The following is a 27351-nucleotide window of genomic DNA, read 5'->3' as shown; positions in this document are numbered from 1 at the left end:
TCAAAATACGGTTCTTTTACTACAATTTAATTACACAGAAAAGGCTAGAAAGCTTCAACTACTGAATAGGAGTCGGGAGTTTATTTGCCTTATTGTACTTTAAAATTAAACTGTCCAGTTGGGGGGGAAAAAAAAAGAGGGAGAACAAAGTCACATTTAGGCTTCCTGTCTTGCTTATTCTGACTTTTATGCAAAGAATCATGGGACTAAGATGGGGAGGACAAGTGTGATCGGCTCTCCATTTCAACTCAGAGAACTCTGGACTTGCTAGTTGGACAAAGGAAAAACATTTTTGAAAAAACAGTTCCACAAAGGGATTTCTTCTCATGGTGTAACTTTTGTTGCAGTTAATATGTGTCATAATGATAAAGAGCCTACATAAACTCATTAAACCTTTGTCCTCTAGAAAAGAAATACATCTATATTTAACACATATATATGAGATAAACTAATGCAAGCCTACACTACACAATGGAGGAACTTCCATATAGACATGGCCTGCTCAAATGACAGACACTGGTTCTCTGAGATTGAGAAATAGTCTAAGGGTGATATGATAAACTTATTACAGTATTAACTACTTGATCTTCTTAAAATCAAAGAAAACTGCATGGATCGAAAACAAATAACAACAAAAAACCTTCAATGACTATGCCTATCCATGAAAAATCTTTGCAGTTCTTCCTTCCAAAAATTAACCAGAGAGGGCCAAATATACCAAGAATTGTATGAATTAGTTCTTATATATAGCACTTTATTCTACAAAGCAGTTTATTTGGTTTAATCCTCACAGTGACCTAGTAATCTCAGATGAGGAAAAAGGCTTTGTCAAACTGAAAGAATTCACTCATTGGAGGCAGAAAAATCAAATAAAAAGAGCAATGGCTTAAGAGTCATGATAGGCTTTGTTCTGAATCTCAACTCTACCACTCTACCACTTACCAACTAGGCGACAGTGGGCAATCTCTCTAAGCCTCTAGTTTCCTTATCTGTAAAATGAGGATAATAGTACTTGTTCCATATAATTGTATATATAAAGTGCAGAATTCCTTGGTGGCCTAGCAGTTAAGGATTTGGCATTGTCACCGCTGTGGTGCAGGTTCGATGCCTGGCCCAGGAACTTCTGTATGCCATAGGTGTGGCCAAAAAACAAACAAAAATAATTAAAAAAAATTTTTTTAAATACTCATAGTATTTTTATTTACTTATTTATTTATTGCCATTTCTAGGGCCACTCCCACAGCATATGGAAATTCCCAGGCTAGGCGTCGAATCAGAGCTGTAGCCACCAGCCTACACCAAAGTCACAGCAATGCGGGATCCGAGACGTGTCTGCAACCTACACCACAGCTCACAGCAACGCCAGATCCTTAACCCACTGAGCAAGGCCAGGGACTGAACCCGCAACCTCATGGTTCCTAGTTGGATTCGTTAACCACTGAGCCATGACGGGAACTCCTATTTTTTTTTTCTTTTAATGTATAAAGTGCTTGGCACAATCCCTAGCACACGTTAAGTGCCTAACAATGGATAACTTTAGCTTGATCTTTACTTTATATTGAACCTGAAGAAGCTATTTACCATCTTGACCTCTATACTTTTACGTCCATATAAGGGTAATAACAATATGTACTTAACAAGTCATTGTTATGATGAAATACTTGTATTTTTATGTACAGGGAATGATGCGTCTATATGTGTATGGACTTAAATTTAAGAGGTCACATATCTAATAAATGGTGGAAACATAGCTAGAACTTCGAACTGCTATGTTGAATCCTCTTACTATCCACACAGCTAGATATTCCTAATCCTATTATCCAAATATGGAACATTTTCACACAACTCCGTTGAGAAGATAGAAATCTAGAAATATCTATGAAAATGAAATTTAAAAAGAAAATATGCAAGTTACCTGAATTAAGGCCTCACTCAACATATCTTCATTAACCTCCAGAATGATGTTTTTTATATCTTCATATGGCATACGATATGATCCTAGGAAGATAGCTAAAATAAAAATTGATTTTATTAAAGTGAGCAGCATCAGAATTTTAACGTCCTGTCAAATAATAACAAATACCTGATTCCCACTTCATAAACTGAAAATATGAAATTCCTGTCCCTAAAATTAATTTACAGAATTATGAACAAACAAAAGTAGTTTCCATTTGATGGACTACACTACTTATTTAGGCAAAATGGCCTATTAGCTCAGGTTCTACTGTTTATAGCTCATGCATATTTATATATGAGATAAAACTACTAACAGCACTGATGACCACATGCTTATGCATTTTAGATTAAGCTAATACAAAACAGCCTATGAAAAGTAAGAAGGTTTATTTCAAGTTGGCCTGTTAATTTAATGTAGGATTTACTGTGGAGATTGTCAGAGGCATCCAACAAAGTACTTCTCAAGAATGACAAGAAAAGTAACCCAGTACTTTAAAAAAACTTATCAATCTACTTTGTAGTTCTCCCACATAAGAAAAAATTAAAGTGTCTGAATCATTAATGTTCTCTGAATTCCTAATAACATTCATGCGGTATGCTTTTAGTTGCTTTTAGGTTGAATCACAATTTCCCTTGTCAACTTTTTCTTAATTGGATATATATTATGTTATATTGGAAAAACACAACCAATTACACCTAGATAAGCTTACACTGACTGAGAAAGCATTGATCAACAATACATTCCACTTTAACCTCCACTAAACAAACTTTTTAAAGAAGGCTCACATGGAGGTCCCATTGTGGCTCAGCAGTAACAAACCAGACTAGTATCTATGAGGATGCAGGTTCAATCCCTGGCCTCACTCAGTGAGTGGGTTAAGGCTGTGATGTTGCCCTGAGCTGTGGTGTAGGTCACAGACATGGTTCAGATCCTGCGTTGCTGTGGCTGTGGCCTAGGCTGGCAGCTGCAGCTCTGATTCGACCTGTAGCCTGGGAACCTCCATACACAGCAGGAGTGGCCTCAAACACACACACACAAAAGAACATTCATATGATCTTATCACCAGAAAATGAATATGTTTCTGAAAATTACTTTTTTGCATGGAAAGGTTATATGACTTCACTGATATCTAAAGAAAAAGCATCCTCCATGTCCAGGCAAATGATTAATCAGACATAAACACCAAATGAGATATCCATAATCCAAATAAATAATGTTGACAGATATCAAGTAGCAATTAAGATCATACTGTTTTTTTTTTTTTAAGTACTGAACATCCACTTCATAAAGAACATGGACTGTCAGGTAAGCAATGTACACATGCAGAACAGCTATTAAGAGATTGCTTTTCTGACCACAACATTCTTACTAACAAGAGAATGACGAGATGTTTATTTTAATCTGATTCTCGATAGCACATTCCTTCAAAAAATAAACTCCCATGGCACTTCTTTGAGTAATTACAAATGCTTGACATGTTGAAATTTCTCATGCATAGTGTTTTAGTATCTGCAGAATATAAACACAGTGTATTGTGGTGACCAAAAAAAAAAAAAAAAAAAAATGCTGAATTCAATACAGAGGGGAGACAATGTCAAAGAAAATGAAAGGCCTGCTTAAGTGAAGATGGTTTTGACTGTCCAGTTGCTTCAGCACAAGCAAACGTAAGGGATGACTGGTTTGTTTAAGGTTTTAAATTTAACTAACCAGTTTTAAAGTGCAATGGTTAACAATTTAACAGGCTCACATCACCATTACTTCAAAGGATAAAGGAGGAGCAGTAAAAGGCTTTGCCCAATGTGACTGGTGAATACTCTAAAACTGTCATTTCCAGGCTCAGGCAGGAGGAAAAAATAACCAAAAAACAATACTTTTTTCCCTTTCTGCGTTTGCTCTCACGCTGTTTCCTCTAACAATGCTGAATTATCAGTAATTTTCAAAGCTTTACTATTCTTAAGTTTCTCCTGGCCTGGCCAAGGCTAAATTATGGTTGTCTCTGTTCTGGCTGAATGACAAAAAGGCAACTTAAATCATGTTTACACAGAATTTTGTTTCTAGTAGATGCTAAATATACCTGTTCCAAGAAGTTACAACTTTGTTTAAATACATCCAACAATCCCTCATCACCACCATCACCCCAAGGCCCTGTATGGAAAATATCACATACACAGATTCTGGGCTGTTTTGGGATCCAAAATTCTCAACTCTTTCACTCTCTTCTTTGTAGGCAGGCTCTTCTTTTCTTCTAAAGCTTCTGCATTCTTTTGAACTGAAAGAAAAACGTCGATTCATAAATAACGGTGCTCATCCAAATACACGGAACAACATTAGCAAGACATATTAACTACCTTAATAAAGCTCATGCCAAAATCAACAAATGGGTTTATTTCAATAGTTCAAGGAAGAGGATAAACATAAAAATATAGACCTGTTTAGAGGTTTCCCTTCAAATTAAATATCAGCACTTAAGCAAAAAAGATAAGCCAAATAGAACCAAAAATCAATTGCTGCTTCTAACCTAATGTGCAGCATGAATTACTCCTTTACCAGGTTCCTACAGCAACACTGGAATTAAATATATAGTAAAATCTCCCTAATTTGGACTAATTGAGGAAAAAGGCAGACATGCATTTTTTTCTAAAAATATGCTAAAATTGAGGCAGGCCTTTAATTCACTGAAATTGCTTTAAAGCTATCTAAGGTAACTTTAGCTGCTAAACAGGTTGCCATATTAGAACTGTTGAGACTGCTTTGAAGAATAGATGTGAACTATTTGCAAGTTAGACAAGAGCAGCATCTATTTGAATGCCAATAATTAACTAACCTCAAAGACAAGGTCTTTTGAGTAAGTTCCCTTTGTCTCCCCCACCATTTTTTAGTACTATTTGCTTTGCTCAAACAAAAGATTGGTTTATGCTGTACTCAGCAGGTAACCCTCTACTTCCAAAAGGTTAAAATGTCCTGAAACTGTGAGGAGTGGCAGTGCCAAGGAGAGCCTTGAGACCCCAATCACCTCCCCTCAGCCAAATGAATATCCCCCACATCAAAGCAAAAACAAGTTGGTGTCTGCTATGGAAATGAAGCTTTATGTGAAATCCCTCAACTCCTCCCACATAGAAATTCTACAGCTATCACTATATTCATGTGTTGGCACCTTACCTCTACTAATATAAGAACAGGGTTATAGGTAATAGGGTTATAGTTAACAGAACCATGAGAAAAGTCAAGCTGAAATTTTTTTTCCAGTCAAGTAGAATGAATAGTACGCTCTTGCCCCAAAACACTTGCTGCTAAACTTCATTGCTAAATCATATGGCCATAACCATGCTGTTTCTTTATTACTTTAAAAAAATATAACTTCATTTTGAGGAAATCATCATTATTATTATTATTATTTAGCTGATCTTTGCTAAAGAAATCACAAGCAGGAAAAGTAACACAAGACTAGAGTACATTTTTTGCTAAGCTACATGTTCACAGATGTAAGCATGTGGAAAACTTTCTAGAATGCATCTAACTACTGTGGGTCCAGTAAGACCCCCGTTGGAATTCCTGCTGTGGCACAGTGGGTTAAGAATCTGATTGCAGCAGCTTGGGTCGCTGTGGAAACAAGGGTTCTATCCCCAGCCTGGTGCAGTGGGTTAAAGGATCTGGCATTGCTGCAGCTATGACGTAGCTTAGGGCTGTGGCTCAGATTCAATCCATGGCCTGGGAACTTCCGTATACCACCGATGCAGCCATTAAAAAAAAAAACAATTCCTTTTGTCTTATTGGTGTAAAATATTGGAAAATTAAATAAACTTACTACAAAAATAACAGGAAAAAAACTACCTGAATAACTAAATTCCTAACAGTTAGTGCTAAGTGTGGAAAGTAACATAATGTCTTTTCTATCAAAGGAAATCTTGGTTACTCCATTTTGCTCCAGTTTTGGCTGAAATGCCCACTGCAAACCCCTTCCTCTTTACCTCTTTTCTCAGCAGCAATTTGTTTCAATTAGCCAACCTGGAAGAATGCGCACCCTGACCTGACCAATGGGAAGGGGACAGGTACATCACCAGTGTTAGGGATAAATAGGGGAGGTTCCTTTGTTCGGTACGTGCTTTTTGGAGCACCCGCGCCCTTCTGCAGAAGTAAAGAGCCTTGTCGAGATTTCTCCTTGTCCAGTGTCCCACTTTCTGACACCGACAACCCAAGCCAGAGTTATCTTAATTTCCAACGTAAGTATGACTAATCTAAAGTGATTCAGAGTCAAAACAGACTAGATAATTACACTTGATAATCATGATCTTATAGGAGATGACAAGCAGTTTGACATGCTTACTCAAGACAATAGAGTTACTGCTACTACTCAAAGAAGAATGACTTTTAATATATTTCTTTTAAAGTCATCACAAATATTCCCCAAAGGATCTTTCTAAGAGCACAGTATCTTTCCTACAAAATAATCGGAATTTTAATTTCTCCTAATTTTTGAGCCACTTTCAGCTAAGGGCAACTCTACATAAAGAAATGACAGTCCAAGAGTCATTCCTTCTGTCAATTAAAAAAATTATCTGAATTGTACTGAAATCACTTCTAGAATCATTCAGAAATTTGTCCTAGTCAAAGAAAGAGTCAAGAAAACTGTCCTAATCTACCAATATGCCTTAAACCCTGCTATGGGAGACTAGTTAACAAAGTATATATACAATGAAAATGCTGTAGTAGGAAAGATACATTAAGATTACTTTGCAAACTAACAGATTTCTGATGAACCCAGGCATAAATAATTCACATTTTGTACTTCATATTTTTGCATTTTCTCATTGAAGTATATCTCAACCCCTCTTTTCAAATGAACAAAAAGCTATTATAAAATTAAGATTAAATGTCTTGAATACATAGAGTTCACAGTTTTGTTTTTTTGAATCCCAGTATATTTTCCTTGTATCATACATTTTGGCTTTATCTTGGGTTCAAGAAATAGTAAGAATTCCATGAGTGGGCACTGCTGTCCCAAGAATCAGTAGAGCAAAGCTAGTTTAAAATAACTCCTTAACTAGACAGGCTTTCAGAAATCATCATGATCAGTAGATACTGGTGGTTATTATCACCTTTGGCCTTCTTTAAAAGCCTTAGCAATCATAGCCACAGGCTTAGATAAATAGAGAATGTGAAGACAGGAAATGATACATGAAACTTACCTGGATAGTACTAAAGCTTTCCTATGTTAAAAATCTCCTGCTATCATAATGACTATAAAATGGCACGTGTCCTAAAATACTTTCATTCTATACATGCTTCTAATGCTTACAAAACTAAAATATTCCATAACTTAAAAATGGGCAATTCCATGACTGCATTAAAATGTGAATAGATATTTCTCCAAAAAAGATGTGGCCAACAGGTTTATGAAAAGATACTCAACATTGCTAATCATCAGGAAAATGTAGATCAAAACTACAATGAGATATCACCACAAATCTGTAAAAATGGTTATTATTAAAAAAAAAAGAAATAGGTGTTGGTGACGATGTGGAGAAACTGGAACCTTTGTACACTGTTGCTAGGAATGTAAAATGGTACATGGACTATGGAAAATGTTATAGAGATTCCTCATAATTAAAAAAGAGCTATCATATGACCCAGCAATTCCCTTCTGGGTATATATCCAAAAGAACTGAAAATCAAATCTTGAAGAGATAACTGCACTCCCATGTTTACTGTAGCATTATTCACAATAGCCAAGATATGGAAACAATCTAAATGTCCATCAAAGGATGAATGAATATATAAAGTGTAGTATATACATACAGTGGAATATTACTTAGCTTTAAAAAAGAAGGAAATCCTGCCATATGCAACAACATGGAGGACACTGTGCTAAGTGAAATAAGCAGGTCACAAAATAAAGATGACATGACCCTATGCATAGAAAACTCTAAGGACTCAACCCAAAAACTACTTGAACTGATCAATCAATTCAGCAAAGTAGCAGAATACAAGATAAATATAATATAATACACCTTTTAAAAATATACTACCTTTTAAAATTACACCCCCCAAAAATCAAATACTTGGGAATACACCAGACCAAGGAGGTGAAAAACTTATGTGCTGAGAACTATAAAATATTAATCAAGGAAATCAAAGAGGATTCAAAGAAATGGAAAGATATTCCAGGCTCCTGGGTCAGAAAAATTAATATTGCAATAATGGCCATACTCCCCAAAGTAGTCTACAGATTCCATGTAATCTCTACCAAAATACCCATGACATTTTTGAAAGAACTAGGACTAACAATCCAAACATTTATATGGAAAAACAAAACACCCAGAATTGCTAAAGCAAACCTGAGAAACAAAAACCAAGCAGGAGGCATAACTCTCCTAGACTTAGGCAGTATTACAAAGCCACAGTCATCAAGACAGTGTGGGACTGGTACCAAAACAGACATACAGACCAATGGAACAGAATAGAGAACCCAAAAATAAACCCAGACACCTATGGTCAATTAATCTTCAACAAAGGAGGCAAGAATATAACATGGGAAAAAGACAGTCTTTTCAGTAAGTATTGCTGGGAAACCTGGACAGCTGCATGCAAATCAATGAAACTAGAACACACCCTCACACCATGCACAAAAATTAACTCAAAACGTCTTAAAGACTCAAACATAAGACCAGACACCATCAAACTCCTACAAGAGAACATAGGCAAAACATTCTCTGACATCAACCTTACAAATGTTTCTCTGGTCAGTCTCCCAAAGCAAAAGAAATAAAAGCAAAAATAAACCAATGGGACCTAATCGAACTGACCAGCCTTTCAACAGCCAAGGAAACCAAAAAGAAAACAAAAAGACACCTTCCAGAATGGGAGAAAATAGTTTCAAATGATGCAAATGACAAGGGCTTAATCTCTAAAATACACAATTTATACAACTCACCAGAAAAAAAAGCCAACAACCCAATTGAAGAATGGGCAAAAGACCTGAATAGATGATTCTCCAAAGAAGATATACAGATGGCCAACAAGCACATGAAAATATGCTCAACATCCCTGATTATTAGAGAAATGCAAATCAAAACTACTATGAGGTACCACCTCACATCAGTCAGAATGGCCATCATTAACAAGTCCACAAATAACAAATGCTGGAGATGGTGTAGAGAAAAGGGACCCTCCTGCACTGTTGGTGGGAATGTAAATTGGTACAACCACTATGGAGAACAGTATGGAGGTACTTTAGAAAACTATATATAGAAACTTTCCTTGAAAAAGGCACATGACCCATATGTTCATTGCAGCACTATTCACAATAGCCAAGACATGGAAACAACCTAAATGTCCATCAACAGATGATTGGATTCAGAAGATGTGGTACATATACACAATGGAATACTAGTCAGCCATTAAAAAAGAACAAAATAATGCCATTTGCAGCAACATGGATGGAACTAGAGACTCTCATCCTGAGTGAAGGAAGTCAGAAAGAGAAAGACAAATACCATATGATATCACTTACATCTGGAATCTAATACATGGCACAAATGTACCTTTCCAGACAAAAGAAACTCATGGACATGGAGAACAGACTTGTAGTTGCCAAGGGGGAGGAGGTGGGAGTGGGATGGACCGTAAATTTGGGATTAATAGATGCCAACTATTGCCTTTGGAATGGATGGGCAATGAGATCCTGCAGTATAGCACTGGGAACTATATTTAGTCACTTTTGATGGAGCATGATAATGTGAGAAAAAGGAATGTTTATGTGTGTATGCGACTGGGACATCTCGCTGTACAATAGCACATTGACAGAACACTGTAAATCAGCTATAATGGAAAAAAATTAAAATCATTAAGTAAAAAAATAAAAAATTAAAAAATAAAGATGTTTATAATTTGTAGCAAATATAAAGATAATATAAATGGGTAACATTGAATAATTTACACAGTGAGAACTAACCATAAATCCTAACAAAGTTTTTATAATTATCTCAAAATTCATGTGAGCAAGACTGATTCTGAAGGTTGGCATCAATATTATTGATTCGTTTATCCAGCAAAACCCGTTGAACCCCTACTTTGTTTTAGCCTAGCATGAGCATACAAAGTTATACAAGACTTAAATGTCTACGCATATGTTTTAAATTAGCGGTCATAGGAAAACTGCTAATTGGGGAATTAGCTTCAAAAGATATTTAACAATTTTAATTTTCTTATCCGTAATAATATATGAACGAATACATGTATATCACTCAGCAAATTTTCTTTTTTGTTACTAGAAGTCATATTATTAGAGAATATTTCTATCTTTGAATCAGTATCAACTAATGTGTTACATCATATTATAAGGAATATATGGAAAAGTAAAATATGACACTTCCTATTAAGTACACTAAATACAAAGCCATGGTAAATAAAGCTATAACAGTAATGTGACAAGCCACACTGAATATTTATGTAGCTTCATGCATACATATATACATGTATAAGTATATTCAATAAGTAATGCCAACCTGTTTTTTAAATATGTCAGACAAATAAAGGAACGGTGACCTCCCTACATACATATTTTATCCATAAATATGCAATTCCAGAAGTGATTCTGAATAATGGAAATAATTTTCCATGTATTGGTTGAAATAGGTGTTATTTTAACTTCAATTAAAAATTCACTCTTTTGGAGTTCCTGTCATGGAACAGTGGAAATGAATCCGACTAGGAACCATGAGGTTGCAGGTTCAATCCCTGGCCTCACTCAGTGGGTTAAGGATCCAGCATTGCTGTGAGCTGTGGTGTAGGTCGCAGATGTGGCTCGATCTGGCATTGCTGGGGTGTAGGCCGGCAGCTACACCTCAGATTAGACCCCTAGCCTGGTAACCTCCATATGCCGCAGGTGCGGCCCTAAAAGGACAAAAGACAAATAAATAAATAAATAAATAAAATAAAAATTCAATGTTAAAATGAATAAAATTATGACAAGGTCAGGCAAAGAAAATCAATTCTGATTTTTGTGTCATAGCTGCAATGATTTTTTTTTCACTTGTTTTCTTTTACCTTTAAGCCACCTTTGCCCTTCCATTTCTGGAAATATTATACAAACAATAGAAAAATAGGCAAAGGATTATATATGTATACACACACATACATATTTACATATGTATGTTATGCATACGCAAACAAGAGAAAAGTGTAATAATAACTACAACAATAATAATGGCAGTAGTAGTACTAGCAGTGGTAGTAGCTACAACCAAAATCTTCACAAAACCCACGAAAATCAACTTTTATTAAACATCTGCCCTATGCCTGGAACTAACTAATTTAATTTTTATATTACCATATACGATAGGTATTATTACCATTGTCATTTTACAAAGGAGGAAACTAAGGAACAGAAAAACTGAGTCATTTATCCAAGGTCATATAGCAAAAAGATGCTCAACCTCACCCACAAATCAGGGAAATACAAAATAAAAAACAATGAAACACCATGTCACATTCACCAAATTGGAAATAACCAAATAAGTCTCACAATACTAAGTATGGATGAAGAGGTAGAGAAATAAGGATTTTGATTGTGCCAACAGTGACAAGCAAACTCAGGACAACACCAGTAAAATAAACAATACCTTGTATTAATGCAAGGTACTCTCACCGTAAGTATAACCCAATCCTTCCACTTATATGTCAAAAGGTCACAAAGACAAGAATGTTCACTGTAGCAATGATTGTAAGAGCACAAACACTGGAAACAACCCACATGCCAGGGATTATACAATGAGTAAACAAACTGTGGTATATTAGTATAATGAAAGGCAACCCAGCATTTACAGTGACTGTACTATAGCTAAATACTTTAGCAGGAATAGATCCCAAAGACGATGCTGAATGGAAAAATAAAAGTGGTAGAAAATGGTACACGCAATATAATAGCATTCATCTAAATTAAAAGTATTTTTTAAATTTATTTTTATTTTATAATGATTTTTATCTTTTCCATTATGTACTGTTTATAGATGAGTGTGTGTGTGTGTGTGTGTATATATATATATATACACACATATATTGAGATTATAAAAAACATGGGATAGATTCTCAGCAGATTAATGCTGGTGCTTGTGTTGGGGGAGGAAAGTGATACTGGAATAAGTAGAACCCTGGAAACCTCAACTTTAATGTGTTATTTCTTTAAAAGCAAAGGATCTGTAGTAACTATGACTAACTGTCGGCATTTGTTCATTCTGGGTGTGTGCTATATCAGCCTGTGCAAAGTTCCAATTGGTTTCTACACAAAAATAAAAATATGACTACATTGCCACTGAAATAGACCCATCCCTTTTCACACTTTACAAATTACTAGCCTTGGCAATCCCAAGGACCAAGTATAAACAGGAATCAGAAACAATAGGGAAGGAAATAATCAAAAATACAGGTAAAAGATTAGTCAGATTGGTAAAAAAACACAATTTTGTTCTCAATTGTTTGTGAATCCATTTTGGGAGAACTAACACAGTTGTTTACCAAACCTTGAGAGGAAAGGCTGATGCAACAGGCAGTAGGAACTCTCATTTCTGTCTCTTCTTACAAGCCTTGTGTTACAGCTGTGAAGAGCCCTCTCTTCTATGTTGCCTACAGCTGTGCACTAACTAGGGCATCCTACAGAAAGGTAGATTTCATTCTGACACCTGCATAGTACCTGAAGCCATAGGGATGGCATTACCAGGAGTGTTCCCGAAGGTTAGAGCACATTAAACAAGACTAATGGTTCTGATGGTGGGAATCACACACACATACTTTGTAATGATTTCCTAATTAAGGAACAAATCTTACTGGTTGTAGTTGAGACAAGAACCCCCCAAATCAGGCAGCACATGTTACTGCAAATTAACATCTGCGTAACTAATATACTTGTACACCTGTTCATTAAGCCAATTACTGAACACTGCTAAATGTCACCAGAACACGGTGTTTAACCACGTGCATAGCTAATGTTGTGTATCTTCAATTGGGCCGCCATCACTAAGCAGGTAATGTATATTTGAGGAAGGACAAATAAAGTTGGCTTAGAGGTTTTCAGTAGAATTTCCCTTGTTTGAAGTGATCATTTAAATGCCAAAACTGAAGTATGGTTCTTACTGCAACCTAGTAGTTGGGAGTTCTTCCTGTTAACCTATAACCTGTGCGAAATACCTTACTCAAAATGTAGTTAGGTTGAGGTGGCTCTGGTTTTGTAAGTATGCACTGATGTGTTTCTGGCCATCCCATACACTTGGAGGACCTCCGGTAATGATAAATTTCCTTATTCATGTCACAAATCAATAAGTCCAGCAAGAAACCCCAAGAGCTAAGTGTGTCCAAAAGGAGTGTTAAGAAAACATCACAGCAGGAATTACAATGCTAAAACCCAGTACTGCTAGGCTAATAAGGCACTTCTTGTTGAGAACAGAGGTTGGGCACTCATCACTTTCAGGCTCTTCTTGGTGAGCAAGAGTGAACAAAGTAACACCCCAAAAGATTTGGAGCCAGGGTTTTAACTTGACAAGGCAAGATTTTTCAGTCTGGGTTTCAGGAATACCTGAGCATGTCTAGAAGAGGAACCATGTTCTAGATCCCACCAGGGATTTACTCCAGAGAAACTATATATTCTAAAAAGAAACTTCTCATCTCCTGGATATTTCAATTTGATTGCCCAGTAATTGTCTCCAATTTAGCACATTCCCAACCAAACTCCTTGTCTTACTCCCAAACTTGCTGTAGTATTTTTCTCAACAAATGATAACTCAAATGCAATTGTTCAAGCAAAAAAAAAAAAAAAAAAAAGGGTCATCATTGACTTCTCTTTCACAGGCCACATCCCACTCTTTGGCAAATCCAGCATTTTATCAGTTCTCATCACCTCCAATTCTACTGAAGGGTTCCGAGCTACCATTGCTTCCAGCCTACATTATCGCAGTAGCCTAATAAGCACTCTCCACCCTGCCTTTGCCTTTCTTCACTATATTCCGATTATTCAATTTCTCCCACTGTTCAGAACCCTCCAACGGTTTTATGTTTCATTCAGAGTAAATTCCAAAGTTTTTACAGTGGCCTAGAATGCCCTAATGTATATTTCACATCCTCTCCTTAGCTGCTCTGACCTCAGCCCTGCTGCTTTCCTCTCATTCATTCTCCTCCAACCATGCTAGCTTCCTTGCTGTTCTGCAAATATACAAGACCAACTCCCAAGCAGCGCTTTCGCACTTAAGGTTATATCATCCCCAGATCTTCCCACACTTCTTTTCAGACCTTTTTTAAATTTTAATTTTTTTATTTTTTGTCTGTTCAGGGCTGCACATGCAGCATATTGAAGTTCCCAGGCTGGGGGTTAAATTGGAGCTATAGCTGCTGGGCTACGCCACAGCCACAGCAACACAGGATCTGAGCTGCATCTGCCAACTACACCACAGCACATGGCAATGTCAGATCCTGAACCCACTGAGTAAGCCAGGGATCGAATCTGGGTGCTCATGGATGCTAGTCAGATTCGTTTCCACTGAGCCACGACGGGAACTCCTTTTCAAAATTTTTTTTTGTCTACTTTTTTTTTTCAGATCTTTGTTCAATGTCACTTTCTCATGGAGACCTTTCAGCACTCCTTTCCCCTTTTGGCTGCTTAATTTTTCTCCATAGCATTTATCACCATCTGACATGACCCATGTCTTATTTACTTGTTTATTGTCTATGGCTTCCACTTGATGTCAGGCCCATTCAAAAAAAGGTACTTGATTATTTTGTTCACTGTGATGTGCTAGACCTAGACCTGTGCCTGGAAAAGAACAGGCCCTTCATTTATCTTGGGCTTTTGCTTACATATATATTCTCATGATTTATGTATAAGGTTATTTATTCCAGTATTGTTACTAGCAAAAAAAATATGGCTGTTCATTAATGAGAAACAGATTTACTGAACTATGGTACATTGGGCATTATTTTTACATTTTTATTATTATAGTTGATTTACAAAGTTCTGTCAATTTCTGCTGTACAGCAAAGTGACCCAGCTATACATTTATATATTCTTTGTTTTTCACATTATCCTCCACCATGTTTCATCACAAGTGATTAGATACAGTTCCCTGTGCTATACAGCAGGATGGGCATTGTTTATAATAGCAAAAGGTTTGAAATGACCTAAAAGCTCGTCGATAGAAGACTGCCTGATTAAACTGCAGTATTTTAATCAGATCCACTCTGCTGCTATATCCATGACCAAGGAGTTTCTTTATGGAATGATATGGAATGATTTTCATAAATACCTTTAAATGAAACAAAGTATACAAGACTATATAGTACTTGCTACCATTTATGGGGGAAAAAGAGGTTATAAGATTTATATGTATTTGCTGATACATGCATAAATGTTTCTGGGAAGATTTATAAGACATTTATTATTATTTTGTTTTTGGTTATGTTTTGTTTTTGTTTTTTTAAGGGCCGCACCCACGGCACGTGGAGGTTCCCAGGCTAGAGGGTCAATGGGAACTGTAGCCACTGTCCTATGCCACAGCCACAGCAACACAGGATCCAAGCCGCATCCTCAACCTACACCACAGCTCACGGCAACGCTGGATCCTTAACCCACTGAGTAAGACCAAGGATCGAACCCGGGTCCTCATGGATGCTAGGCAGGTTCTTGAACCACTGAGCCATGACCAGAACTCCTTATTGTTTTTTAATGATTTTTATTTTTTCCATTATAGATGGTTTACAGTGTTCTGTCAATTTTCTACAGTACAGCAAAATAACCTAGTCACAGACACACATATAGCTATATATACATAGTTACTTCTAGGGAAAGAACTAGCTGGGATACAGATAAGAGCCCTTGAAAAGCAGATGAGGCAAATTCTAGGGATGGCGTAAGTGTCAGTCCTGGATAGAACCAGACAGTCAATACTTAAGGCTTTGCAGGCCATACAATCTCTGTTGCAACTGTACTTCAACACTGTCTCATAGATAATAAAGAAGCATGGCAACCAATGAATAATACCTTACATATTTTCAAAACTAGATGGTAGGCCAGATTTGCCTTTTGTAGTTCCCCAACCCTTGACATAGTAAGTGCTTAAGTAAGTATCTGTTCCCTTATCCCCTTCCTTTTGCAACAGAGGTCAACTTATTCTTGCTTCATCTTCTGAAAATGTGAGTAAATGTTCAACCTTTTCCCTGCAAAACAGCACGTAGAAGTACCACACTACATCTGTTGATTGATAATAATGCTGTTCTTCAAATTATGCTCACAAAATAAAACACATATCTACCCCATTATGCCTTTTTAAATTTGTCAATCCTGCAGGGATCAACAATGTAATCCCAGATCATAACAGTCTCTCTCTTTTTTTGTGTGTCTTTTTTTTTTTTTTTTCTCTTTACAGGGCCACACCCGTGGCATATGGAGGTTCCCAGGCTAGGGGTCCAATTGGAGCTGTTGCTGCTGCTGGCCTATGCCACAGCCACGTGCAACGCCAGATCTGAGCCGCATCTGCAACCTACACCACAGCTCACGGCAACGCCAGATCCTTAACCCACTGAGTGAGGCCAGGGATTGAACCCACAACCTCATGATTCTTAGTTGGATTCGTTTCTGCTGCACCGGGACAGAAACTCCAAGTCTCTTATTTATTCTTCATATATTCTCATATGATTTTATATGTCCACATGTAAAATAACCATATAAAAAGGGAATTTTCATTTTGGCCCAGCAGTAACCAACTGTAATAGTATCCATGAGGACACTGGTTCGATCTATGGTCTTGTTCAGTGGGTTAAAGGATCTGGTGTTGCCATGAGCTGTGGTGGAGGTCACAGACACAGCTCAGATCTAGCATTGCCGTGGCTGTGGTATAAGGCGGCAGCTGTAGCTACAATTAGGCCCCTAGCTTGGGAACTTCCATATGTCACGGGTGAGGCCCTAAAAATACAAAAAACAAACAAACAAAAAAATAACAAAAAACATAAAAACAAATCAGCCTTAATAAAATCATAAAATTACTTTCTATAATCCCATCAATATCTGGATAGAAGGAGCTACACTGTTTGGTAATGTTTCACTTGGGACATACCAGTTTATGATAAGATGAAAACTAAGTTCTATAAAACACACACACACATAAATCAGACCTTTGAATTTCATCTAATACAAAGTTCTCTCACTTTATGTACATAAAAATATTACTGAGTATCTCAATTTGGTTTGTTGCTGGCTGAGCTCAATGGGAAACAACCACAGTTATATTGTCTCTGTTTTCCCCTTTCGGATTCCAACTGGTTTCAATTTTATCTTTCAGCAGTAATTTTCTTTAGCTCAGAAACCACATCAGTGTATTTGGTTCAAGGTAAAAATTTTGAGAAGAGTCGGAGGAGTACCTAAACTTTTTGTTTCTTTCCTTTTTCAAGGTCAAGTTTAGTTTGTTGGTATCTATTTAAATCAGTGAGCAATATGTGAGACTATTTGGGAAATGTTGCAAAGATATACTAAGAACAAAATTTGAATAAGCTTAGAGTTATCCTATTTTTTAAGACAGACTCATAACCCTCTTCCTTCCCCATCTATCACACAATAATACTACCAATAATGTTGAATGTGTGACGCCACTTCCTTGTCCTTCCCTACTCTCTGATTCATTTAAAATCTAGATTTGAACACAGCCATAACTATAGTCAAAATGTCAAGGTCTCTATAATTAGGGCCCCAGGATCTGGATCTCTCCAAAACTCCCCAGGCAATCCTGGATATTAGAAAGGTTTGGAACGACTGCTCTGTGGCCTATAATGCAGCATTCTGTAACAGCTCAATTGAAAATTACAATTATCATCAACAGTAACCCATAGAAGTCCTGTTTCTACTTTCTCTCACAGCTCAAAATCTAACACTGAAGGCAATGCTCGGTCAAGAGCTGGGAACACACTAATAACAAGTGATGAGATTTTTAAAGAAAGCAGATGGTCCTCATGGCATACTCTTTATTTTTAAATCAGATATCAACTAGATATATTCCTTGACGGCAAGGATCTTGCCCTATATTTCTATAATCTATCACTCTGCTAAGTATATAGAAATTTTAAGAGTAAATAAGAATGCATTTTGTATATTAATTAAAAACATGTATGTACGTAATACATTAACACGTGATACTAAAATATTAGACACCAGTGCCTATCTCCCCTTTTATAGATGTAGCTATCACAATTCTAGAAGAGAAAGGTAAAAAACAATGATTTGCTATTGAAAAGGAAAGTGAAAGGTGACTGAAGACAGACTCATCTTTTTCTTGATGTAAACATGCTCTTATTTTATCAAGTCACTGAAAAAACAGTCAGGGGAGGTAAGGGCTTGGAATATATGAAGCGGAGAAAGAAAATATTTTGTTCCGGAGTTCCCGTCGTGGCGCAGTGGTTAACGAATCTGACTAGGAACCATGAGGTTGCGGGTTCAGTCCCTGGCCTTGCTCAGTGGGTTAACGATCCGGCGTTGCCGTGAGCTGTGGTGTAGGTTGCAGACGCGGCTCGGATCCCGCATTGCTGTGGCTCTGGCGTAGGCCGGTGGCTACAGCTCCGATTAGACCCCTAGCCTGGGAACCTCCATATGCCGCGGGAGTGGCCCAAGAAATAGCAACAACAACAACAACAACAAAAAGACAAAAGACAAAAAAAAAAAAAAAAAGAAAATATTTTGTTCCATGAAAACTATAGTTTTCAAAAAAGGGAAAATTCAGCCTAACCAAAATCCAGAGTTGAACTAAATGGAAGGCTACCTAAGCAAGCACACCAACACTTGGTTTCACTGCTTTTACACACCAGAGAGCTGTTTAAATCTTGTACACCTTAGACCAATAGATCTCCAGAAACATATTCTAGTGAAAGTACACAGTCCCCAAAAAGAATACTCAGTTTTACACCAAGGTCAACTTCAGTTATGTTCCTAACTAGTGGCATGTTGATATCACCTATAAACAATGATAAAACAATGATAACCTGAGTTCAGCATGTAAGCTATTCATCAAAGCAAAATTAAGTTAACTTCTCTGAAACTTAGTCCAGAGCTGCACTTAGTTTAATATTGAGTCATTGATAACCACAACTGGCAAGTGTGTGTGATCACTAAATAGATCATAATTAGGTGGCTTCCACTTAACAATGAGCTTTCATGAGGTACTTTATTCTACTAAATGCCAGAAACAGTTTGAGTTGTAAGCTTTTAAGAACTTAAAAAAAGTTCTTGGATGTGAGCCCAGCTCTAGGAAACTCTGTCTCCTATGAGAACTATCTTTTAATAATACTATATTCAGTACTGTAGAGCATTTTTAACATAACTGCAAAAGATACTGTATAAAGCAAGAACATAAGCCTAGTAGTTTATTGTTAAATAATAATTGCCTACTGTGTACCTTTTATTAATTTTTGAGCCTAAGAGCTAGATAATAGGGTCCTGTATTGTTTATAAAGGACATAGAACATAAAAGCAAAGTTTCAGATTAAATACTAAATCTCAGAGCAAAGCAAAACTCAAATGTACATTGCATCCTCAATGTATGGCTCCCCAAATTCTCTGAAATCTGTAGAATTCAGATGGAGCTACACTATAAAACACATCTCATAAAGATTACAGTGAAACCTACATTATGTGTAAAAAAACAAAAACAAACAAACAAACAAACAAAAAAAACAACGAAATCCCTTGAATTGAAGGTTTTACCAGAAATGTAAAAGAGAAAGTAATAACCCAGGTAAGCAGCAGCTGCTAATAGTCACAGACAGCAAATAAATTTGACTGGATCAGGACAGCACTGGCTCTTTTTCCTAGCAAACTATTTCAGACCTGCTGTATTCACCCTTAGGCTGGCCTTTATTTCACCCCAGCCACTTCAGTCCCATCACTGTGGGGGCTCATTGTTGCCTTCCTCGTGGCTGCCACCAAAATGGGCCTCTGGTTTCAACCTAGAATTCTTTCAATCCGAACTTAGGCACTGGTCATAACTACAGAGAGGGAGCCAATACATAAAATTTAGAACAGAGGTATCATAAAGAAATATAATTAAAAGCTTTAAATTGGCTAATAAGGAAAATTCATTGTTCTTACTGGAAAATGGTGCTAAAATATCAGGTAAAAAACATGAACTCTAAAGTTGGGTGTGACAATCCATCAAGAAGAATGAAAAAGGCACTAACATATATAAGTTTCCACTTTGAGCTCATGGAAATAAATCTGAAAAATCATCTGGTGTAGTATTTTTAAAAACCAAGGCACACAAGAAACGAGTAAGCAAATATAGAAAGCTAAATGCTTATACTTATTTAAAATCACATTGCAAATTCTGCCTCTAAAATATATGCATTTTTAATATATTATGGGTATGACATGAATTATTGTGCATACTGTTATTCTGGGTGCCTAATACAGATGAAAAAATTGCAGGTTCTAATTTTAAGCAATTTTTGCCTATTGTCTACCTAAAGAGAGAAGAAGGATGATAAGACTCCCAAATGATTGCAAAACACTTTGAGTTTACCTTCCTTCACATCTCTGCTGTAAAACCTCTATCTATCCATTAAGACCCAAATAAAGTGTCACCTTCTTTAGGAAACCTTCTCCAATTACCACTACATTTTTTGCCTTCTACATCACTGAAAAGTATTTCCAACTGGTGTCCTACTTAACTAAGGCTCATGTGTGCATCTTATCACCTTCCCTAAGTTACAAACTCACAGGAACACAACATGTTTATTAGCACAACCTCATTCCCCACATCCATCCCACATCCCACATCTAGAAAATGTACTCGATAAATATTATGTGAATAAAACATGTGATATATGAGAGTGGAAAATGATGAGAGTGCAGGAAGAGAAATGCAAATTTGATGATCTTCTGTCTTAAAAGATTTAACTTAAGTCTAAAACAACGGTTGACCAGTCAGTCAGAAACAGTCCAAGACAGAAGATTAGACCCTGGGGAGAATGCCTGAAGTTGCGGACACAGAGAACAAGAGCCAATTAAGAGGACAAGAAGAACAATCAGAAAGGTATGAGAAACAATCAGAAAGGTGTGGGGAGAGCACACTGTGCCCACAGTGAGAAAGGAAAATGTTACAATAAGAGAAAGAAATCAAGTGTCAAATATAGCAGGAAGGTTAAGCATAGTCCAAGTCCGGACAAAAACATCAGAAAAAAATGGGGCATTTCAGACCAGATAGAACAATTTCAAGAGATCAAGGACAACAGAAACCATCTGAGAGGATGCAAGGAAGAAGAGAATGGAAACAGGGAATAAAGCAACTCACTTGAGAAGTTAGTAGGAAGAATAACTCTCTATATAGCATGATGGAGACAGATACAAAATGATTGAATCTCAGCTTTGTATAAGTTTGCCTATTACAAGAAGGCACCTGATTGTCAAATTCAAGAATAGCTTTTATGCCCAAAATGATTTCAGAACAAATCCAGCATACAATGATTTACTGGACAAGATCAATAGAAACTGTGCAAAAGAGATTATACTGTTCAGCGAGCCATGTTGCATCAATATCTATAATGGAATGAGACAAGGTGATACAATGGCCCAAAGCTTCCTGGAATTGCTCGTTAATGAAATCAAGCAGGAAGAGAAAGTCCACACAGACAGTAAGCAGGTACTCCACCCTCTTTTGACTGATGATGAAAGAGCATTTTCTAGGGTCATAGAAAGAGAAAAGTAGTATTTGGCAGCATCAACAGAACTAGGCTGGAAATTATTGCTTAGAGAGATAAATGTTTATACAGCTAGCACATCCCAGAAGGTCCTATCAACATCTATGGCAAAGAAACAGAATAACTCCATCTGAGTCAAGAAATGAACAAAATTGGTATGTTCAATGGTAAATGCTCCAGAAGCTGTAGCCTATGACATTTTATTCAAATACAAAAGTTTCTATATAACAAAGTGCTGATAAAGAATAGAGCACTATTTAATTCTGTCATATCAAGACTAAACTAAAATATGACGTGTTTATGTACAAATTTAACTGAAGGAAATAAACTGGCTGTCACCCAATCACCCATGGTGTCCTGAAGGTGTGAAATATGACAATATGCAAACCTAATAGTAGTTATTAAAGCTTCCCTCTACACCGAGTCCAGATGGACCAGCTAGGTGGCCTACCAACAAGACAGCAGGTAGCTTTTTGAACTTACTGATTGCATGTATAGTCTTATTAAGAGAAAGTAGTCAAATGAAAGAATAGAATCTGCTGGGTCAACTTAGTTACCAAATCAAACAATTTCAATGCAACACAATTAAAGTAATAGTTAAGTTCCTAGTAGGGGCAAGGTGTTACCCTAGGAAGTGAAGGCATTCTAGAAAATAGTCACTGACCTTAAGAAACCTATGGTATCCAACATGATTGCAAAATTAACATTTTAATTACATTTTTAAGTTGTACTTAAAGGTTGATTGCCTATACCTTCCCATGTCTCTGTATGCCACACATGAATTATCATTTAGTAATAGCACTCAGTGAAAACCAAATATTTCCTTTCTAATATTAGCTATTACTAATGATATTGATTATTATATCATTTCCTATTTAATAACTGCCTTAGGTTATGTATCTCCATCCTTTAAATCATCATAACTCTTCAAGGTAAATATTCTGTTTTTACTATACAAAAACTTAGGCTCTGAGCAGTCAGGTAACTTTGTCCATCTAATGAGTAATAAATATGGGATTCAAACCCAGATCAGTAGAGCTTTCCTATCCATATTCCTTCTGTCACAGCAAGCTGCTTCCCTTAGCGTGTTTGCCTATCCTATCATTAAGTGAACAAACATGTGTAAAACATGAAGCAGAGTGACTGGCATTTAATAGGAACCTCCCTAAATGCCCATACCCATTCCATAGTCTCCATAAATCATTTTCAAATACTGTGCTCCATGCTATCCAGCCCAGTGAGTTATTCAAAGAACAGGAGTTCTGTAAAGTTACAGGTAAGCATACCAGACATTCCAAATTCCATCTCTAAAGATGATAAAGGAAAAATCTGTTTTAACAAAAAGAACAGAAATGAATCAACGAGTATATCCACTGATACATTTAATGGTAATTGAAGCATGATGCAATGACTTAACTGCTTCCCAAAGGCAAGGATGATTATTTGTTGGCAGTTTTCTAGGCTAACTTTCTAATGTATATGGTCATTATCAGTTTGAAAATACAGAATCTCAGTGTGAATTTTGTTTCAGTAATTCCAGTAATTTACGATCCACAGTAAAAAATACACACTCCAAAGATAATATAAAACCTAGCCTTCTATAAAAAGTGGAATGAAATTTCCCTGACAAAAAAAATACCTTTGGGAATGAGTTACCTCTTGGCAAAAGAAGAATATCAAAATAATAACAAAAACACTGTCAAACATAATAAGAGAGAAGACATTGCATTTTCAGCAGTTATTAAATGCTGAAGTTCACCACCACATAAAGGCTCTTACAGCTACATCCTCAATACTTGGCTACATTAAAACCTTTTAAAGCATGTAATCAATGAAACTGAAATGCATAAACACACACAATCAAAAAAAAAAGACTACTTCAAGCTGATCACTTGAAAAATGAGAGAACCATTCTATTAAAAGAGGCATAAATCAAGAACTGTTTGCTTTTTTTTTTTTTTTTTCTGGTCACTCCTTCCTAGAAACTGTTCTATTGCTTTAAGATATGAAATTATGTAACACCAGATATGGGTGATCTCCCTAACTTTCAAACCTATATTAATATCTTTATGTTACATATATATCCATAATATCATAGACATCAATCCAGGAAACGAATGAATGGCTCTGTTTACTGAGATTACTAAAATAGTTCCGGAAACTTTCTCTTCAATGACTTTGAGGACCAGAGACTTCCCTGATAATCAAACCTATGCTTCTGAGTAGCCTTTGATGTGACACATTGTCTTCTCTTCTGCCTACTCCTTAAACAGCAGTGATGGTGGGGGGATGTGCTTGGGTTATGGGATGGATATCCTGTGAAATTGGATTGTTATGATCATTATACTACTACAGATGTGATAAATTCATTTGAGTAATAAAAAAATAATGTTTAAAAAAATAAAAATTTTGAATGCTTAAAATAAAAATAAATAAATAAACAGTAGTGACCCCAGGTTCCTCAGCTTTTTACTTTATATTCTCACCCTGTATGATCCGCTCCCCTGACTTTGATCATTAATCTATGTGTTTAAGTTTCTTGAATCTGTATCTCCAGCCCAGGCCTTTATTTCCTGAGTTACAGACTTATAAATCCAATCTCTTACTTCTTCCACAGGACCTACAAATAAAGATGCTCCAACATGAACTCACATCCAGTAACCTGAAAAGTAGTTTGTCTGTTCCCAACATTGGTTAAAGGCATCATAACCCAGTATCTATCATACAAGTAAGCAATCATCAAGTCATCTTTGATCTTTCTCTCCCTAAGCCTATTCCACACCAGGCAAAATTCTGCCTCCATTTCTAGTACCTTGTTTAGAGTCTTCAACAATCATGGCCTAGACCATTTATTCATTATTCTATTCATTCTACAGCTATGAACTACGGTTGGCAACATGCGTGCAAAAATGATTAAAGTACAACCTCTGTCTTAGGAAAGAACAAATGAGTAACTCCAACAGTGTATTAAGGTGTATGAAAGAGCTATGAATTTACAGTAGTTTCCTGGATTTTTGTTTTGAATTTTCTTCACTCCAATTTTTTCCTACACATACAATACTGTGGTTACCTTTTTAAAAATATTATGATGCTACTACTTATACATAATGTTTTTCACTGACTTAGAGGATAAAGCTTAAGTGTTAAGCATGGTAAAACCTGACTGGAAATTAAATAGCCGCCAAGGAGCTCAGTGCTCCAACCATACCAGAGAACTCACCATTCCTGGAGAAAGTCAGGAAAATCCAAATCTATGTGTCTTAGTTGAAAGCTCTTTATATCCCACTCCTTCTCAGCCTGAAAATATTTGGCTGGGCTAAAATACCATATCCTCCGGGATGACTTCCTGAACTCTTCCAAGTAGAATTAATTATTCCCTCCTCTGGGCCTCTACAGCTTTTTGTTCCTAGTGTGGATGTGGAACTTAATATATTGCATTACCATTAATTTAGATATCCAGCTCCGTGATTAAATGTGAGCTTCTTAAAGCCATCAGGCATAGCTTGACCATATTTATATCACTGGAAGCTAGTTGGTACATCACAGGTATTTTTAAAACATGATTGCTGAATTAGATGAAAGTGCTCTATGCCAAACCATAAAAAGTCTTCAAATTCCCTACATTAAAAAATAAAATGCATTCTAATTTAACAAATTAAAAGTCAGCCTTTCCATGGTTCTTGGACATCAAGAACCTTATATTCATAATTAAATTGAATTTAAGATGCCATGATTATTCATTGCTGCATATTGCATTTAATAAAGGTGGTTCTATGACTGATTTGTTTTCTGTTTCCATCACTAGCATGAAGCTTAACAGCTGGCATATGTATTTCTCTGGTAAAACCCATTATTGGTGGCAGATAACAACTAAGACAGATTTTCCTATAGCAAAATCCTACTGTCAAGTTACTCTACATGATATGCAGAGCCTCTGTGAATTCTTCTAAAGCCTGAAGCAACTGTATGTGGGCAGCTTTCACTCAATGCCCTATCCTTCTGAGCTGAAAATTCATAAACCATACAAATACACACAGAAGCACACATGCATTCTTTATTAGGGGCCCATTAGTAAGATATGCAGACTGTATTGATTTTTTTTGTCTTGGTCTTCTCCCCGCCTTTTAAAAAAAGTTCTTTTGTGAAAGACGAGGGGAATAATTCTGTGTAAGTGGGACTAGAAACTATACCTGTTGATAGAACATAGTTCTTGCCCATGAAATCACCTCTTGAATCACTATGATACTTCAATGGCTCATTATAATATTTTTCCTGTTCTAAATATGAATATTAACATATAACTAAGTCAGATCAGAAAAAGACTGGACACTATAATTTCTGTATTCAAATACCAACGTCTCATGTTTAGGAAATGCAAGCTAAGCAAAAAGATGAGAAGTCATTTTGAGATGTCAGGTATCCACAAAAAGGGGAGGGGGGGGGTCACCTGAAATTCTACTTCTAAAAGCGTGACTGGAGTTCCCGTCGTGGCCCAGTGGTTTGTGAATCTGACTAGGAACCATGAGGTTGCCGGTTCGATCCCTGGCCTCGCTCAGTGGGTAAAGGATCTGGCATTGTGATGATCTGTGGTGTAGGTTGCAGACACGGCTTGGATCCCATGTTGCTGTGGCTCTGGTGTAGACTGGCAGTTACAGCTCCGATTCAACGCCTAGCCTGGGAACCTCCATATGCCGCAGGAAGCAGCCCTAGAAAAGGCAAAAAGACAAAAATAAATAAATAAATAAATAAAAACGTGACAAAATATATATCCCGACTTACCTCCCACTGAAAGAACTAAACGTGATGAATGTTTTTAAAATAATTTTAAATGCATAGATTATCTGGCAAGAAAGTAAGGAATACCTGGAAGCCAAAGACTAAAGAACTCAGAGAGGTAAACATTGGTAGAGCCAACTTTGACCTTGAGTGAATCTGCAAAACCCAGACGAACTTGAGCTTCAGTTTCCAAGGCATCAAGTATGGGGGGATGGAAACCAAGTCCAGGATCTGATCAAAGTGGAAAGAATAACAGAAAATGGCCCTATAAACCCAGAGGACTATAACTAAGTTTAACAGTAAATTAGAAATAAAGTTGCTCATCTCTAAAGGGACCTAAGAAGAAAATAGCTCATATAAAATCTTGGTGCTAAATGGAGAAGGTAAAGATCTTCTCTGAAAATTACTAGTTGAAAGCCAGTCCTCATACAGCCTGAACTCACACTTCCTCAAGTCTAAAGAAACTCAAGCCAAAATGTTAACATGATCCTAGTTTCACAGCAACCTAGGAAAAGCAGACATGAATCTCCTAAGAAGGAATATTAGCCCTCACATGAGGCCTTAAAATACTCCCACAGATAAATGTACAAGAAATAATATGTTTAATATGTTTAAAGAAATAAAAGATTGAAATTATTAATAAAGAGGAAGATACTATTAAACCACTAATACCAATACTAAGCAGATCAGCAAAAGAACCAAATGAAATTTCTTAAAATTAAAAAAAGGTAATAATTGAAATTTTAAAACTCAGGGGGTTGGTTTACCAGCATATGAAACAGAGCTTAAGAGAGATTCATTTATTAGAAGATATAGCTGAAGGATTCTTCTAGAGTGTATCAAGAGATAGAAAATATAAAAAAGAGGTTAAGCAAAATATAGTATAGAGTGACAGATAAGGT

The 27351-nt window shown here is 36.5% G+C and overlaps 1 protein-coding gene across 5 annotated transcripts in view; it reads right to left on the bottom strand.

The window, feature by feature from the left end:
- The window catches only part of DIAPH2 (diaphanous related formin 2), a 918057-nt gene that overhangs the window by 511808 nt on the left and 378898 nt on the right, over positions 1 to 27351 (bottom strand). For all 5 annotated transcript variants that reach the window (XR_002340795.1, XM_021080479.1, XM_021080480.1 and 2 more), the window contains 2 exons: positions 4125 to 4226; positions 1916 to 2010 (listed from right to left, as the gene is read on the bottom strand). Coding sequence is in view for 4 of the 5 variants with exons in the window: in XM_021080479.1 (XP_020936138.1) it covers positions 1916 to 2010; positions 4125 to 4226 (197 nt within the window). In the remaining variant the exon portion in view is untranslated. The remainder of the gene's footprint in view (positions 1 to 1915; positions 2011 to 4124; positions 4227 to 27351) is intronic.

The sequence above is a fragment of the Sus scrofa genome, chromosome X, assembly GCF_000003025.6.
Source record: "Sus scrofa isolate TJ Tabasco breed Duroc chromosome X, Sscrofa11.1, whole genome shotgun sequence".
NCBI classification, from domain to species: Eukaryota; Metazoa; Chordata; class Mammalia; order Artiodactyla; family Suidae; genus Sus; species Sus scrofa.
The sequence above is the reverse complement of the archived record's forward strand: the minus strand, read 5'-3'. Positions and strand labels throughout refer to the sequence as shown.